General features: G+C 40.8%; 2 protein-coding genes across 2 annotated transcripts; one reads left to right on the plus strand and one right to left on the minus strand.

Moving 5' to 3' along the window:
* Positions 1 to 201: 201 nt before the first annotated feature.
* klhl43 (kelch-like family member 43) lies at positions 202 to 11,279 on the plus strand. The gene is made up of 7 exons (XM_007560013.2): positions 202 to 351; positions 5,700 to 6,087; positions 6,701 to 6,849; positions 6,938 to 7,284; positions 8,618 to 8,917; positions 9,064 to 9,239; positions 9,871 to 11,279. Exons 2-7 carry the CDS (start codon positions 5,786 to 5,788, stop codon positions 10,667 to 10,669), a joined length of 2,073 nt encoding a protein of 690 aa, XP_007560075.1. The 5' UTR covers positions 202 to 351; positions 5,700 to 5,785; the 3' UTR covers positions 10,670 to 11,279.
* A 1,014-nt stretch (positions 11,280 to 12,293) lies between these two features.
* On the minus strand, positions 12,294 to 16,355 carry rpl11 (ribosomal protein L11). Its single transcript, XM_016675349.1, has 6 exons — positions 16,320 to 16,355; positions 15,786 to 15,936; positions 15,598 to 15,704; positions 14,453 to 14,584; positions 13,295 to 13,405; positions 12,294 to 12,367 (listed from the first exon to the last, which is right to left on the minus strand). Exons 1-6 carry the CDS (start codon positions 16,338 to 16,340, stop codon positions 12,338 to 12,340), a joined length of 552 nt encoding a protein of 183 aa, XP_016530835.1. The 5' UTR covers positions 16,341 to 16,355; the 3' UTR covers positions 12,294 to 12,337.
* Between the last annotated feature and the right edge of the window lie 478 nt (positions 16,356 to 16,833).

Here is a 16,833-nt window from a genome sequence, read left to right on the forward strand (position 1 = left end):
GGCTGATGTTCAGGAGGGAACCGGATCCAGAACCAGAACCTGAAACCCAGCCGGAGGTTCTGGGCGGTTGGACAGCTGGGAAACTCGGGGCTATTTTTGGGCTGAAGGAGAGAGTCTCTATTTGGAGATGGAGGTGGAAAATGTGAAGGAGGTTCTGACGAAGGCGGAACCCGACGTCACATTAGGTGGGAGTCTGAAACCCCGAACCACACACACACACACACACACACACACAGCCCTCCTGCAGACGGACTAAAGGACGAGACAAAGAGGAAAACAGCCGAGGAACTAAACATAAAGGAAGGAAACACGAGAGAAAAGAAAGGAACAAGAGAGAGGAAGGAGGAAAAGGTAAAACTTTTAATTTAATCCATTTCTGCTGGGAAATCTGATTTTCTTGGACTCCATTTAAGGTGGTACTGATGAGGATATTTAAGGGTTTTTAGATTTCAGCTGCTTTTTCACCCATTTTCAGTGAATTACTCTGTTTGCTGCTCACATGTGACCTGCTGTCATATAAAGACAGAAGAACTAGAGTTGAATCAAAACTTGCCGACTGCATGAACAGAAACTGTATTTTATTCACTGCTTGTCATAAATAACAAATATCCCCATTTTTGTGAAATAGTAAGTAAGTAAAGTCTTTATTGTCATTATATATTTCCTTACAATACACAAAAAAATCAATAAAATCAGTGCTTAGTTCTCTGAGTGCAATAAATAACAGAAACAAAAACTGACTACAGACAAAACAACATGATAGTGTGAAATACCAGCGGTGTTGTAAAAACTGTTCCTCAGTTGATTTGAATATCTAAAACAATAAAATCACAATTTAGCTAAAAACAGATTTTATCTTCAGCAAAGCGATTCCTGAGGAGAGGAGAGGATGACGCATCTGTGCACGGTTTTACGTTTTATCACATTTCAGCACAAGACAGTTAAAAGTGTTTTACATCTTAAAAACAAACAGTAACCATGAAAAAAGAAACAAACGTTTCATTTCTTCGAATGCCGTCATCATTTCAGAGCGACGCTCGTCTGCAGGAGACAGTTTGGACAAGAAGATGAATAAAAGCAGCCAAAGTCCAAAGAAACTGCTGCCTTCCTGTTTACTGCAACACAAACCAGGACGCATGTCAAGAAATATTCAAATACGTGGGATGATCAACTGTCCCAGAAGTTTTTGCAATTAATAATAATATTGTTATTTTGAGACCATTTTCAAGTAATATAATGGTAATATAGCAAAATAATGTAAGAACACATTCAGAAAGATCAATAAACTTTAACTTGTAATGAATATTTAGCACTGGAATGAAAAATAAATAAACAAAACAGCAGAAACAACAAATAAAATAAATTTCTGCAAACAAAATTATCCTTCAAAAAAGTTTTAGTTGTGACTAAAGACCCAGACTGAAAACTTTAGTCCAGTTGTTGGTAGAAACAGAGAAAAGAGAAAAACGATAAATTAATAAAATTCAAATTATTGATCTCGTTTTAATTTATTGTGCAATTAATTGATTTATTGTGACAGGAATAGTTGTTTCACGGATATTACTGAGCAGAGGGTGTTTGTGTTAACAAAAGAGAAATACGACCAGGTTACACACACACACACACACACACACACACACACACACACACTATAAATACTCTGATGAGATAGGAAGATATTGAGCTGAACAGACTGAATGACGCATCGCTCTGTTTAGCTGCACAAAACATCCATGTTTAGATTATTATTATTATTATTATTATTATTATTATTATTATTATTATTATTATTATTATTATTTAAACAATTAAAAGTGTAAAAGTTTTAATACAGGCAAACTGACCCAGATACACTGAAAAAAAGAAAACAGGTGATCCAACTTAAACAAAATGAGTTAATTTGTTACCAGGAATCATGTTCAGTTTATCCAAATAAATATGTTAAGTTTATAAACTTGTCATCAAATTAAGTCTGACAATTTGATTACATGTAACAAATTAGTTAAACTTTTTTAAGCTGACGCTCCATTCTCTGTTTTCCAGTGAACCCAGCATAGTCAGTCTGTTTCTGACTGGTTTCCAGGTTAACCATCAGGGCCGATCTTCCCTCCTTCCAGGTTTAGGGTCAGAAAAATGGCAGCTAGTATCTCTGCAGACCCCACACATGCTGGATACAAACAGTTCAGACAGTTTCACCTCCCAGTCTGATGAACATAATGAAAACTTTGCAGCCTGTAGAATCAGAAACTCTGCTGAGAAACTAAAGAAGCATTTTTACTCTGAACAACCTGCTTTGTTTATGCATTTCATTTCTGTGTCTATGTGTGAAACTCAAGGCAGATTTTTGGTTGTAAACACAAATGATACTAATTATTTTATTTATAATGGCACCATAAAAACAAAAAACCGAATAATTTCCTGTGAATCTAACAGCTCATAAACTCTGGTTTGTATTTCCTGAACTTCTGTCAAAAAAAGAAAATTCTCAATGTTTGTCAGCAACATGAGAGAAATGATTGATTTCAGATTCAAGAACTTAATTCAGATGCAGAATTGGGACATATTAGTTTATGGAAGCTTAATTATTAGTGTTGCTTTCTTTACATTTTAATCCAATAATCTCTACAAATATATTTAATATAGAGGGTATTTCATATTTATTCAGTTATTAATATTTGTATTGATATTTCTATTTTTTTGCACTTTTTATATTTTTAAAATAGGAAATTTATATTTTAAAAAAAATCAAATTTCAAACGTTCAACATTTTTCCCCCTTTTTCTTTAAATTGTAAGATTTTTGTTATTGCTAAAAATAAAGACATAATTTTTGAGGAATATTTTCCAGTTAATTCTGATTCACTTTAGTCTCTATGGTATTTATAACGTACAGATGTAAAAATCTGACAATATTTCATGTTAACTAGCTGGTTAGATTGGGAGTAATAATAACGGTAATCTCTGTTGTTGGTGATGATGATGATGATGATGATGATGATGATGATGATGATGATGATGATGATGATGATGATGATGATGATGATGGTTCCAGTCTGACCTTGGTACCACATGTTTTTGACAGCTGGCCGTTTTTTCCATGCATCTCAATCTGATGTCCTACATCAGCCAGCAGGATTTCATTTTACCCAGAAGGACAAAAATAAGCCTGGATGTCATGTTAATAATCTTAATTCGAAAAATATCAACAACTTGAATTCATGTAAAACGTTTCTGATGCATTTGTGGTTCAAAAAGGATAAATTATTTTGGTGAATCCTGACTTTTGCTGTGTGTAGCATTACTGAATTGGATTTATAATTCCTTTGATATATAGATATTACAGCTCGATAATATCTTCTAAAAATTAAATCATGCTAAACTTAATTTTACTATTTATTTTAATCTGTTTTAATTGAATCACAATTAGAACAAAAATATTACAAAGTGTATGCAAAAAATAATGTAATATTCCAGGGTACAACTAAAACTAAACCAGCTAATTGAACTTAAACTTTAGCATTAGCATTAGCATTAGCCTTTGTGTTTAGCGTTAGCATGGACCCTGCCAAATTTCTTTCTTTTTTGGGGGCGATTAACAACAAATGGACCAAAACAAATGCCTTAACCTCTGATATTTGTAGAAAATAAGACATAATCATCAGCAAACTGGAGAACATTCATCTAAACTGACAGTTTTTTCTTCCTTTGCTGTTATAATTTACAAAATTTAGATTTGATTTGGACTGAAACTTCTTCCTCAAACTCTCTTGCTGCATCTATGTGTATATTTATTTAAATAAACTAAATGTTTGTGTTCTTAAGTCTGTTTTGGAGTGAATCAGACGTGCAGCTGCAGATGTAATGAAGTGCTGCAGGGTTTGTTGCTGTTCTGTTTCAGGCAGGGTGTCTTTACTTTCTGTAGCAGTGAAGCCCCCTCCCCTTCATGTGACACCAACAACAGCTGCAGGTCCGACCCACCCGGCCCGGCCCGAGTCCCACCCGGCTCCGTCCATATCAGGGCCCAGCAGGCTGGAATGTGCTATTTATGGAGGACGGGACAGAGGCGTGACTCATGTTTACATCTGTGGCCGAGGCCGGCCACACGCTGTCGTTCAGTTTTACAGGCTTTCAGCTGAGGCTGAGACCTTTTAAGTGTTTCAGTTTCAATGTTTGACGGTTTCAGGTTTCGGAGGATCTCGTTACTGCCAACAGAAATCCTGAAAGAGACATTGAAACAGAAAGATTTGCTTTAAAAACACTGATCTTATTTCATTTTAGACTTCAGAGCCTAAAACACACATTAGTCAAAGTAAAATCTAAAAATCACTGAGAGATTGGATCTTATTTCCTGGTGTGGCTGAAATGTGGTCTGATTTGTTCCTGAAGGGAACCTTTATGATGCTGGAAGCCACCAGAACATTTTCTGTCCAGCCACCATTTTGAAACATGCTGCTGTTCTGTTCAACAACACAAAATAAAAAGTAAGACTGAGGATGAAAAACCCAACAGTTTAGAGTTGATTTTTAACCATAATGACTTGAATATTCATATTTGATGATTTTGATGATGGCACTTGACAAAATGCAATATATGTTACTGGTTTCATGATTATCGTACTGGTAGCTCTGCCACAACAAGTAATAAATCAATCGCACGATAAAACAATTGATGGTTTTTCTCTTTTTCTACCAAAAACCAGCTGATAAAAGTCTTCAGTCTGATGCTTTGGTCTCAACTCAACCGTTTTCTGAAGGGAAATTTTGTTAGCAGAGATTTCATAAGTCATTTTATTTCTTGTTTCTGTTGTTTTGTTTATTTATTATGAATATTTAAAATGTCTTTTGGTTCCAGTGTTAAATTTTATTAGAATTTCAAGTTCAGCGATCTTTGAGAATACATTTTATATTATTTAAAATGGTTGAAAATAACTTCTGGGACAGTTTATTAAGACTGTGTGACGTGTTCATGATGTTTTTACTGCCTTGCTGTTGAAATGTGCCAAGCAGCCAAGACTGACTGTTAAACGCAGCTCATTATACAATGTCTATCAGTTGGTCGAGTTTGTTTGTTTAAGTAAAATCTGGTGCTCTGTGATTTGTCTCTGCCTTGGTTGGACATCAGCAGCGTTTGCAGATGTTACTGGATACATGTTCATATCAGACCAACATAACAGTTAATTATGATCAGTCACTTTTGTTTTAGTTTGGTTTCACAAGCCGCATCAAACGACAGAGCAGCAGCACCAGGCTACGACATGTTTTCATTTTGAGAGGAGAGTTGTAAAAATGCTAAAATAGACATAACAGTGTAAGAATAAAGTCATAGCATTAGCACAATAAATTCATGATAATATGGGGATAAAGTTGCAATAATATGAGAATAAAGTCATAATATGGAGCTAGAGTTCTGATAATGTGGGAATAAAGTCATATGTCAAGAATAAAGCAAAAACATTCTAGAATAATTTTGTAGCAATTTTATGTAAAAAAATTAATAAAAATTTAAATGAGGAATTCTAAGGATTCCTGAGCAATTTTTCTTCGGATATGAAATTTTCTAGAAATTTTCTGATATTCTTTGATGTATGTAAATATCCTGCTTTCCTCTGAATAAATGAATTCATCCTGTGAACACTGCTTTTCCTTATTCCGCTCAGTTTAACTGAGTTTTTCTCCCTGTGTCTCGTTGTGTCCTCTTCAGGTGCTGTGTGTTGTGTTGAAGCAAAACCACCAAAGAAACCAGGAACAATCCTGATAGCTTGATCAGTTCTGAACCTGAAATCAAACATGGCGCCTAAGAGAAAGGCCGTCCGTCAGAGGAAACCTGCTGCAGACGCCATCATGGACCCCAGCTCCCTGCCGGTGAAGGTGGAGAGCCGGGGCGACGGCGTGGTGGTGGTGGAGACGGCGGTGAAGAAGATCGAGCAGATCGCAGCGCTGGACATCGCTCAGCTCAACAGCCTCAACCTGCCGCTGCCGCCGCCCGTCATCAAACCTGGGGAGCGCGGGCTCGGCCTGGGCAGCGAGCTCACACGGCCTCTCCATGGCAACGCTCTGCTGGACGAGCTCAGCAAGATGCGGCAGGAGAAGTCAGTCTGCACCGCCGCGTCTGGATCAGAACCAGGCTTTGAGAAAAGATGCTGAAATATTCCTCTGCACAGTCAGAAAAGCCAGAGAGTTTATTACAGGGTCATCCAGATGTGATTCAGTAACAATCACCCAGAAGTGATTCAGTAACAATCATCCAGAAGTGATTCAGTAACAATCATCCAGAAGTGATTCAGTAACAATCATCCAGAAGTGATTCAGTAACAATCATCCAGATGTGATTCAGCTGCTCAGATATAAACCATCAAATGTTACAGCTGCAGAAAAATATAGTTAAACTAAAAATAGATGGATGGATGGATGGATGGTTCGATGGACGGACGGACGGACGGATGGATGGTTGGATGGATGGATGAATGGATGGATGGAGAGACGGTTGGATGGATGGACGGTTAGATGGATGGATGGATGGATGGATGGATGGATGGATGGACGGATGGATGGACGGACGGACGGACGGACGGACGGACGGACGGATGGATGGACGGACGGACGGACGGACGGACGGACGGACGGACGGATGGATGGATGGACGGATGGACATTGTTGTCTTCAGGCCGGCTGCTGATTGGCTCCTGCTCCCTGCTTGCTCAGGTTTCTGACCGATCTGGAGTTGGCCTGTAAGACTAAAGCCTTCGACGTCCATAAGCTGGTCATCTCCTCGGTCAGCCAGTACTTCAGGGAGATTCTGGCCAAAGACCCTGGAATGAAGCGCCTGGAGCTCCCCTCCCTGTCACCGCTGGGTCCGTTCACTCTGGCCACATCAAGTTTCTGACCTCTATAAGGAATTATAAAAGTTATTCATGAAAGATTTCCTGTGTCTGTCTCCAGGTCTCGCCAATGTCATCACCTTTGCCTACATGGGCCGTGTCCACATGTCCCTCTACACCATCGGCTGCACCGTCTCTGCTGCCGCCACCCTGCAGATCCCGCAGCTCCTGAAGATGTGCATGGACTTCCTGCTGGCTGAGCTCAACGTGCAAACCTGCGTCTACATCTGGAACATCGCCGCAGCCTACGGCCTGCTGCCCGTCTGCACCGCCGCCCGCCGCTTCGTCCTGGAAAACTTTGTGCAGTTCGCCGAGACGCCGCTGTTTACACAGCTGACCCTGGAGCAGATCTCCGCCTTCCTGCAGGACGACTCCCTGGTCCTGCCATCAGAGGTCACAGCTTTCCAGGTCAGGGGTCAAACTTTAGATGCTCCACCAGAATAACTTATATCCTCTTCTCAAATCTTTTCCAAGAAGATAACACTCCCAGTATTTACCGATCTCGGCTCATTCCTTCTATTTACAGCAGGGTCCAAAAACAGACCCCAGACCAGCTGCTCACCAGCTAGCACAGACCCACATTTCCAAACCAGACACCCACATGCCCACCGTGACCTGAAATCTCTAAACATAACTCACACTGTATGCTTTTTATTAATATACATGTTCACAACGGAAATAGACGAGCAGCTGAGACTTTTGTATTTATAATGTGAGCAGAACATGAGTCTGTCAGTAAGTTAACAGCTGCTCCGTTCTGTAGATGAACGCCTTCATGAATATCAACATCTCAGTATGATTATGTTATTAACTTTGCTGATGGATGACTATTATATTCATGGGTTCTGAGCCTCTGAATGGTTTTATCACGTTTAGCTGAGTATCATCCGCATAACACATGATAAATCATTTTAGAGTGGAAGTGAATAGCTACAAAAGAGAAATGCCCCAAACACTGAACCCTGTGGTACACCACAAGGAAGATTTAAATATCTTTACCTGTCAAGTCTCGACCCATGATCCTTACAGATCATTCACTGCCATCAAAATGCAGCATTAAGATCTAACAGGACGGATGTAAACACACAAGCCCACCATCTGAACTCATTATGCCTCACTTCCACTGTGTGGTGCGGCATTAGTTGCTGCAGTTTGGTGAATCTCGTCTGTTTCCACTGTATAAGCGGCCCTTACAACTAATGCATATGGCACCATTCAACTGTAGCTACACAGGACAACGGCTCAGTGCTGTTAATGTGCAGCTACTGGAGTCACACAACACAGTCAATCGACTGGGGGACAGAAAAACATCACAGCTTACGACAAGCATGAGACATGATGCCACGTTAACCCCACCTGCCCAGTCCAACTGGCGGTGAAACGTTCTCCGAAATACACCAAACCATAAAATAAGCTCCTCCTCCATTGTCAAGAATCACTTTATTTGGTCAATGTTTGTTTCAGTTCCACCCAAGTTGAGTGTGGGTGTGGTCAGGAACTACTCCGATGATGTACAGTCAGTTTCCCAGAAGCTGTGGGTTGGCCTGTCCAGTTGACTCTTCTTCTGCCACAACTGATTAAACGCTTGGACTTCAAGTTTAACTATGGCTCTGTCAAATTGCAGTTCACCTCCCAACTACTACAGCCAATCAATGAATGCAGTCTGCTGTCAGGAATGAGGAATTAGTGACTTCATGATGCACTTTTACAGCACACTGAAACTCTTCACTGACTCCTGCAGGTCGCCAACAAGTGGCTGGACTTCGACGCTTCCCGTCAGTCTCACGCAGCTGAGCTTCTGTCCCACGTCCGTTTCGAGACGATTCCAGCCAGCGAGCTGGTGAGCCAGATCCAGCCGGTTCCCCGGATGATGCTGGACCCCCAGTGTCACCGCCTGCTGGTTGACGCCATGAACTACCATCTGCTGCCGCACCAGCAGAACACCCTGCAGTCCCGACGCACTCAGGTCCGAGGGGCCCAGCAGACTCTGCTCACCATCGGAGGACGTCCGTCACTCACTGAGAGGGCTCTGAGCCGCGAGGTCAGTGTCGCCATGGCAACAGTAACACTAATTACTGACAGAACAATTTAAACTGCCTTTTTTAGTAACAAGCTTTTAAGATTGATCTCTTCCTAAAATGCAGGGTGTGACCCAAGTTCTTGTTGACCTATGACCTTCCCATTCAGGTGCTGTGGAGGGACCCTCGTGACGGAGGAGCCACCTGGCGCCACCTGACTCAGCTTCCGGCAAAGAGCTTTAACCAGTGTGTGGCCGTGATGGACGGCTTCCTGTACGTGGCTGGAGGAGAGGACCAGAACGACGCTCGCAATCAGGCCAAACATGCCGTCAGCACACTCAGCAGGTAAACTGGCAGGTCTGAGCAAGAATACAACCCTGGCCCAATCCTCAGCGTGTGGCCTTCTCCTCCCAAGCTTTCAGACTTTGCTGTAATCTCTTTTTCATGAGCTTGATCAACAGTCCAAGACTCTGCTCTGTTTTCCTGTTTATTCTTTTCTTAGTTCTGACCTCTAAACCACAACTGTCAGTGTCTGTGAAAGAATCAGAACTAATTGCTAATTTAGAAGACAATTGTGAAAGAAAATCCAAATGCTGACACCAGCAAAGAAATGCAGTTACTTTGGTATTCCTGATATCGCTCTGCTTCAGCAGACCTTGCTTTAATATGAGTCAGTTAGCAGAGGTCTGCAGAGCTTGACTGCCTGCTGCTGAGGCACTTTGCCAGTTAGTTCAAATGTGGAGGACAAGGGACACATCTAAACATTGCAGGACAACGACCTTTGAGGACTGCAGTTTGAGACAACTGATCTAGAGCAAAGCTCTCAAAGAGCAACCTTCAGAAAGCCTTAAGAGCCGTTGATCAGGCCAAGAAATGGAAATACTGTACTATAATCAACACTCTGAGAGCCACAGTTTCTTTCTCTACTTGTCTTGTGAATCAGATAAAGGTCGCTGTCTCTCTTCCAACCCATCAGGTACGACCCTCGCTTCAACACCTGGCTGCACCTGGCCAGCATGCGTCAGCGCCGCACCCACTTCTCCCTGTCCGCCAGCGGCGGCCGCCTGTTCGCCATTGGCGGTCGCAACGTTGAGGGTCTTCTGGCCACCACTGAGAGCTACCTGCCGGCCTCCAACACCTGGCAGATGAAAGCCCCCATGGAGGTGCCCCGCTGCTGCCACTCCAGTGCCACTCTGCCCTCCGGAGACATCCTGGTGTCCGGCGGCTACATCAGCTGCGCCTACTCCCGGTCAGTGGCCCGCTACAGCACAGAGAGCGACACCTGGACCGAGCAGGCCCCCATGGAGACGCCCCGTGGCTGGCACTGCTCCGCCACCCTTGGAGGGAAGGTTTATGTCGTGGGTGGAAGCCAGCTGGGGTCCGGAGGAGAGCGGGTGGACGTCCTGTCAGTGGAGGTGTTCTCCCCAGAGAGCGGGGCGTGGGGTCGGGTCGCCTCTCTCCCACTGGGCGTGAGCACCGCCGGCCTCTCCCCACTGGGCGACAAGCTGTACCTGCTGGGCGGCTGGAACGAGGCGGAGAAGCGCTACAAGGCGGCTGTGCAGAAGTACGATCCAGCTACCGACAGCTGGTCCAAAGCCGAAGACCTCCCAGAGCCCACCGTGGGAGTGTCCTGCTGCAGCCTGACCCTGCCGCCCCGCAATGCGACGCGCCGGCAGCAACACCGCAACACGCCGGGCCACGAAGACCCGCAGCAGGCCGCCAAGAACCGCAGCAGGGAGAGTAGCGTGGCCCCTGCACAGAACGCCAAGGCGTAGCGCGACCCGGAGGCAAACCATGATCATGTCCGAGGACTTTTCTGTCTGCAGACATTTCACACCTGAATAATAGCTTTTCTAAAACCTGCAAAAGGAAGAAAGTTCTAAACTTGAAGCACAAAAAATATTCTATATATGGGGAGCAGAAAAAACCAGAAGAGTTGCTCCATTTCTTATGATTAAAGCTGAACTAATTTATCTGTGCTGATTGGCAGAAACCAGAGGAAGCTGCAGGTGGAGGTTAGTTTAGAGAGAAAGCTGGAAGGGAAAGGAGGAGTGGAGCAGGTGGGTGAGCAGGAAAGATGGAGCAGATCACTGAGAATGAAGGGTGAACCTGTTAATTTTCTTAATGTGATGTAATGTGGAGTATCAAACATGAAAAGTAATAAATCAGATCGTCTTAATGAGAGAAATCTAAAACACGCCCTGAAAGGGTTAATGAAAAATAAATCAATAAAAGTTTAAATTTTTACTGCAACTATGACTGAACCAGTGAGACTCCAGTCTGTGGAGTGAACGACTGTAAAAACTAAACGCTGATGTAACTTATTTGATCAAATCTCTGGATTGTTTTGGTGGAGTTTCACTGAATAAAGACAATCTGGTCCAGACATTTTGCTTCTGCTGTTTTCTGTATTAAACAGCCGTTTGGAGCTCCGCCGGTCAGGTGTTCCATTTGTGTCCAGGATGTGTGGGGTCTGCAGATGTTACCTGCAAGTTTTATGACCCTTGACCTTCACAGCCCAATAACATCCCACAGAAGACAATGCATATGCTCAATTTTATGCTTTTTCTATTTTAAAACTTAAAATAGAAATAAGTTGTTAAAAAAGTGAGTTTTCAATGCACCTAAATTGTATTCTGGTGCCATATAGTTACTATAATATACTGAAATTAATGTGTAATACACAATGATTTTTATGCTTTGAAATGGTTCATAAGCAGAAAATCAATGAAAATGTAAATTATAAAAGTGATTTTGTATAGATTTTTACTAAAAGGGTAAAAGTTGCTTTTTCTTCCAGGCTTGTGGAACATTTGCAGCTCTGAGGGCAAAAATCAGATTTTTAGATTTATAAACCTCCAACCTGAACTTTGACATCCATTATACCCCAATAATCACCACCCTGAAACAATGCTGCCACCTTGTGGTTGAACACCATATTTTTTAAACTTGCAGGACCGTTTCATTCAGCTCAATGTGTTCAAATTAGATTTATTTGCTTCAGAAGTGAAGCTTTAAGACAGTCATTTTAAATGCATTTCTTAAATAAAATAAAATTAAAAAAAAGAAACTTTATGCATCACTTAAAAAAAAGTTGAAATCTCAGTTGCAGCTTTTATAAATCGGCAATTTCATTTTTATTTTGTGGATCTTGTATAGTTGATCATACAAAATTACTAAAAACCTCCATCAGGATGAACATCATTCCTGCTAATAATCTTAAAAAAAGAGGCAATTCTGGAAATATGAAACTTCACTGAAGTAAACAAAATGTGTTAATATGGAAAAATGCTTCAGTTTCTCTGTTGCCCTCATAGGTTTATGGGATTACATCACTTCCTCATTAATAATAATAATAATAAATAATTAATCCCACAACAGACTGTGTGTTTTTTTTTAACCATTTTATTATTTAGTTACAAACAAGACAGAGAGGAGCTCCTTTACTTGCCGGGGAGAATGATGCCATCATACTGGAAAAGAGAAACGGAAAACAAAACAGTTTTAGTCAAAAGTGAAAAACTGATGAGAAAAAATCTGATCATTTATTAGGTTAAACACTCAAACATGTCCATAAATATAAATATACCCCATGGGAACCATGAGAAACATTTCATACCTTCAACCTTTACATCATGTTGGACATTTCCATATGGAGATTCACATTTTTTAAAGATTTAACTGAAACTTCAGGGAATGTTTTTGGTTTTCTGACGTCTGAGTTTAAACATTAAGTTAAATAAACTCAAGCTTCGCCACAGAGTGAGCCAAAAACAAAAACACAGAATGTGAAGATGAAATAAATCCCTGGAAGATTCAAGTAAATTTATACAACAAAGAAACTTAGTTTGGGCGACTTTGAGTCACGTAATGGTTCCTAAAAACTTTGGTTTTCATGTTCAAAATATAAAAATATCAAATGATGGTTCAACAGTTTTTTCTGCAATATTTGCATTAAATTTCCACAAAAACTAAATAGAACCAGAAATCTGCTGGTTTTGACATTGAGTTGGATTAAATGTGCTTTTTTATTTTACATCATTTCATATTCCCACAAAAAAAATCCATCTTTTGAAAATTTGATGTTTATTTTTAGTTTAAAGATAAAACTGTGTTGTATTTTTTAATGTTTCCTAAAGGAGACATTTAACTAAATTTGTGTCTTTTTAAAAAATAATTCATGACATTTGAGGGTCTAAAGTTAGTTTTGGATGGAATGAGAGAAAAACGGTTCTTAGCAAAGGTCAGTGGTCTAGTCAAAGTCCAGGATTAAGACAACTATATTTAATCCCATATATTGTAGTTTCTATCCTGCTGTTGCAGTGATAACTTGATCTCCATGTTTCTCCACAGGTGGGATCAGGAAGTTGAAAGAACTTCCTGTTGACCTCTGAACTCACTTTCTGCTGGAACCAGCGCATGGCCTCCTCTTTGCGGATGCGGTGCTTGGCGCCGATGCGGCCCGTTTTCCGCTTCTTGTCTGCGATGCTGAAGCCGGGTCTGCCCAGAACCTGGAGGGGGAGAGAGAGGTGAATTAGAGCTGCACCGATCCATATCAATATCTGATCGGTCCTGATAATGAAAACGATTAGAAATCAGCCATCAGTGACGGTTCACATGCACCTTCCAGAGACTAACGCAATCAGTTCAGTTAAAGCTAAACTTGTCAACTTTTTCTTCTTTTTCATCCTTAATAAATTTGTTTACGAATTGATGTGATGAACTGACTTGTTCTGACTCAAACTGTGGGCCGTCTGTCCCCCTCTGCTGCATGCCGAGTCACTGTGAGGAACCCAGAGCGGCTTATTTATGTTTACAGGTTTTCCAGAACATTTGTAGCTGCGGTGAACTCTGCAGCCCGGAAAATACGGCATATTTAAATTTCCTAATATTTTCTGCACTGCAAAAACAAAATGTTATCAAATAATTTTGGTCAAGTTTCTAGTGGAAAAATGTTTTTAACCAATATTCCTTCATGTTGGGAAAATAAAACGTTCTGGTTCCACTGGCTGATTATTTCATCTAAAACATTTTTCCATGTTATAAGTGAAATAATCAGCCGGTGGAACTAGAACCGTTTATCAACTTAAAACAAGCTGCTTGCTGAAGTTATTTGTAAGTTAGTTTTGTCTTATTTCAGTGTACCAACATATTTCCATTAGAAACTGGACAAAGATCCTTAGATCTTGTGTTTCTGTTAGTTTATTATTTATTTTACATTGACTGTTACTCTTCTAATTGCACTGACTGAACAAATTAAAGTTGTTTTTACATGTTTGATCAAACTTGTGAAGCTGTTCTGTACTGAAAGAGTTATCTAATAAATTTGTACTTCAGTAGATTTGTGGGGGTTTTTTAAATAAAGAAACATTTTAAGTGAATTCAGAAATGTTTTCTGTATTGAATCAGATCTGGGAAGTGAAGACAGTGGATCGGTGAACCTTTGAGACTCAACCCGCCGGCGAAGGTTGGATTGTTTCCATAGAAACGATAAATCCTGTAACATTTTCTCTGCTGCTTGCAGCAGCTGCTCTGTGACCAGGACATCCGAGTCTCACCACGTAGAAGTCGAGTCCGTAGATGCCGATGCTGGGGTCGTACTTGATGCCCAGGTCGATGTGCTCCTGGATGCCGAAGCCGAAGTTCCCGGTGTCAGAGAAGTTGTTCTTCCTCAACTCGTACTCGCGCACCTGAAGGCAGCAGAGGAACGTCACCGTACGGCAAGCAGTCACAGTTTCTATCTGTTACTAAACTTTTCTCTGCAGATTCATGTTGTCATTATTACAAGAATAATAATAATAAGGCGTCAAAATAATACGAAAACATCAGAATGTTACCAGAGTAAAGTTATTTTATGAGAACTACAGTACAAGAAATAAACTTAAAAGAATGTTGAGCATCTTGTGAAGTTGTACTTTGATAAAAGTTTTATGGATAATTTTAACACATCAAATTATCATCAGCAGGACTTTGAACCGATAACAGCTTCTCTCATAAGTTTTTTCTTGATTTTAATTGCCACGTTTTGAAAACATTTATCGTCATTTATCATAAAAAAAACAACTACAATCAGAAATCAGGTCTGCTATGAGAAAAAAATTAATGAATAAATCTGATGATATTTTTAAGCTATATGGCCCAGACAATGTGAAATGTAACAAAACTAATGATAGAGAAATTATGGCATCTAAAAAACAAAGTTCTACAGCTGATGATCAGGATCTGAATCAGACAAAAACAAAGATCCAAAGTCTAAAGAAAAACTTTACATCAGGATTTAAACAAACTATCCATTTAAAACTGTTTCCACAACATTTACACTCAAATTACACATTTTCCAAACATATTTACAACAAACTGCTGGTCCATCGTTCCCAGAAAGGCTCAAATGTCATTTAATAGTTTAAACGTGGACAAACTTCCGTCTTTCACATAGAAATATTGAAACTAGACCTGGTCTGGGGTTAAAGATATACCAAGATGGAACCAGTACTACAGTTAAAACCAACCAGATTCTCCCCAACATGTTGGTGCTCACCATCAGCTGGCTGAAAAAAACTATTTTCCCTCATAGTTGAAAGACAAATTAATTTTTTATGTTAAATTTGTTTAACAACAGAAAATACAGCACTTTTAATTAGATTTAAAGCTCTGTTATTTCTCATTAAGGAGTTTGGACCCACAGCACCGAACAGAGCCTCACCTTCAGCCCTTTCTCCAGGATCTCCTCTGCTTTGGCCCCACGGACGGTGCAGTGGACAGCAATCTTTTCATTCCTGCGAATGCCGAAGGATCTCACAGTGTAGCGGGCTGCGGAGAGACAAACAGGCCCAGAATCAGAACATGCCTCAGACATTCAGTCCAACCAGCCGTCCGGACCCAAACACTGACCCTTAGAGAAGACAGGAGTCTGTCCGGTCAGCTGCTCCAGCACCTTGGCGGCTCTGGTCAGTCTGTCTCCGCTTTCACCCACGCAGATGTTCAGGCAGAGCTTCCTGATGCGCAGCTCTCTCATGGGGTTCTCCTTCTTCTCACCCTGGTCCTGCAGGGAAAAACACACACAGAGGATTATTTAGCAGCAAAACTCACCTGACAGCTGCTGTCATGTCTAGTTAAAGCACCTAAATAAGCCAGGCTGCAGTTAACCTGCTAACGAAACCCATTTTAACACCTAGACAGCTCTGTGGAGCTGGCTGTCAGAAACACACGCCGGCTGGAGAACATGTCCGAACATCTCCCCGGTAGCATTAGCATCAAAACAGATCACAAATCTGTCTGAAATTTAATGAACTCACACCTCAAATATTAACGGAATCCCGTCGAGAAACTACGCGACACGTCTCAACATCTTCAACAGAATGTTTACCCGAACTACCATCAGTGAAATAAGCAGTTTTCAGAGGCTAGTCTGTTAGCATCAGTTACCTTAGCTAATTTAACCGACATTTGTGGTGATTATCTAACAAATACAGTGGCAGATACAAAGTTCATCTTTGGGTCTGTGTGTCTGAACAGTGAATAGCCGATAAAACAGCTTTAACACCCCGATGATTGTAGATTTAAACCGTAACTTCGTGTGAGTTCAATGCGACATCACACTCACCGCCATATTGGATAGCTTGGAAAAGGACGACACATTTCCGGCAGGACAGCTTTATAGCTGAGTGTGCGCCTTCAAGTGATCCCCCGGAATAAAAAGGAGCAACGAGAGGGTTCCGCTTAAAGAGTAACGTTTAAATTCACACTACTCTCTTTTCTTCTAATTACTTTAACATTATACTTATATTCTTCTTATATTTATTTAAGAGTACGAAAATGCATAACAATAGCTTAATAAGCTTTAATATATTATTTTGTTATTAAATATAGTGATATGTAATGCAAACTATTAATACTAAGATTTATTACTAAAGCCCAGTGTAAAAATAATTGCCAGATA

This window comes from Poecilia formosa, unplaced genomic scaffold (genome assembly GCF_000485575.1).
Source record: "Poecilia formosa unplaced genomic scaffold, Poecilia_formosa-5.1.2 Scaffold112, whole genome shotgun sequence".
Lineage (NCBI taxonomy): Eukaryota > Metazoa > Chordata > Actinopteri > Cyprinodontiformes > Poeciliidae > Poecilia > Poecilia formosa.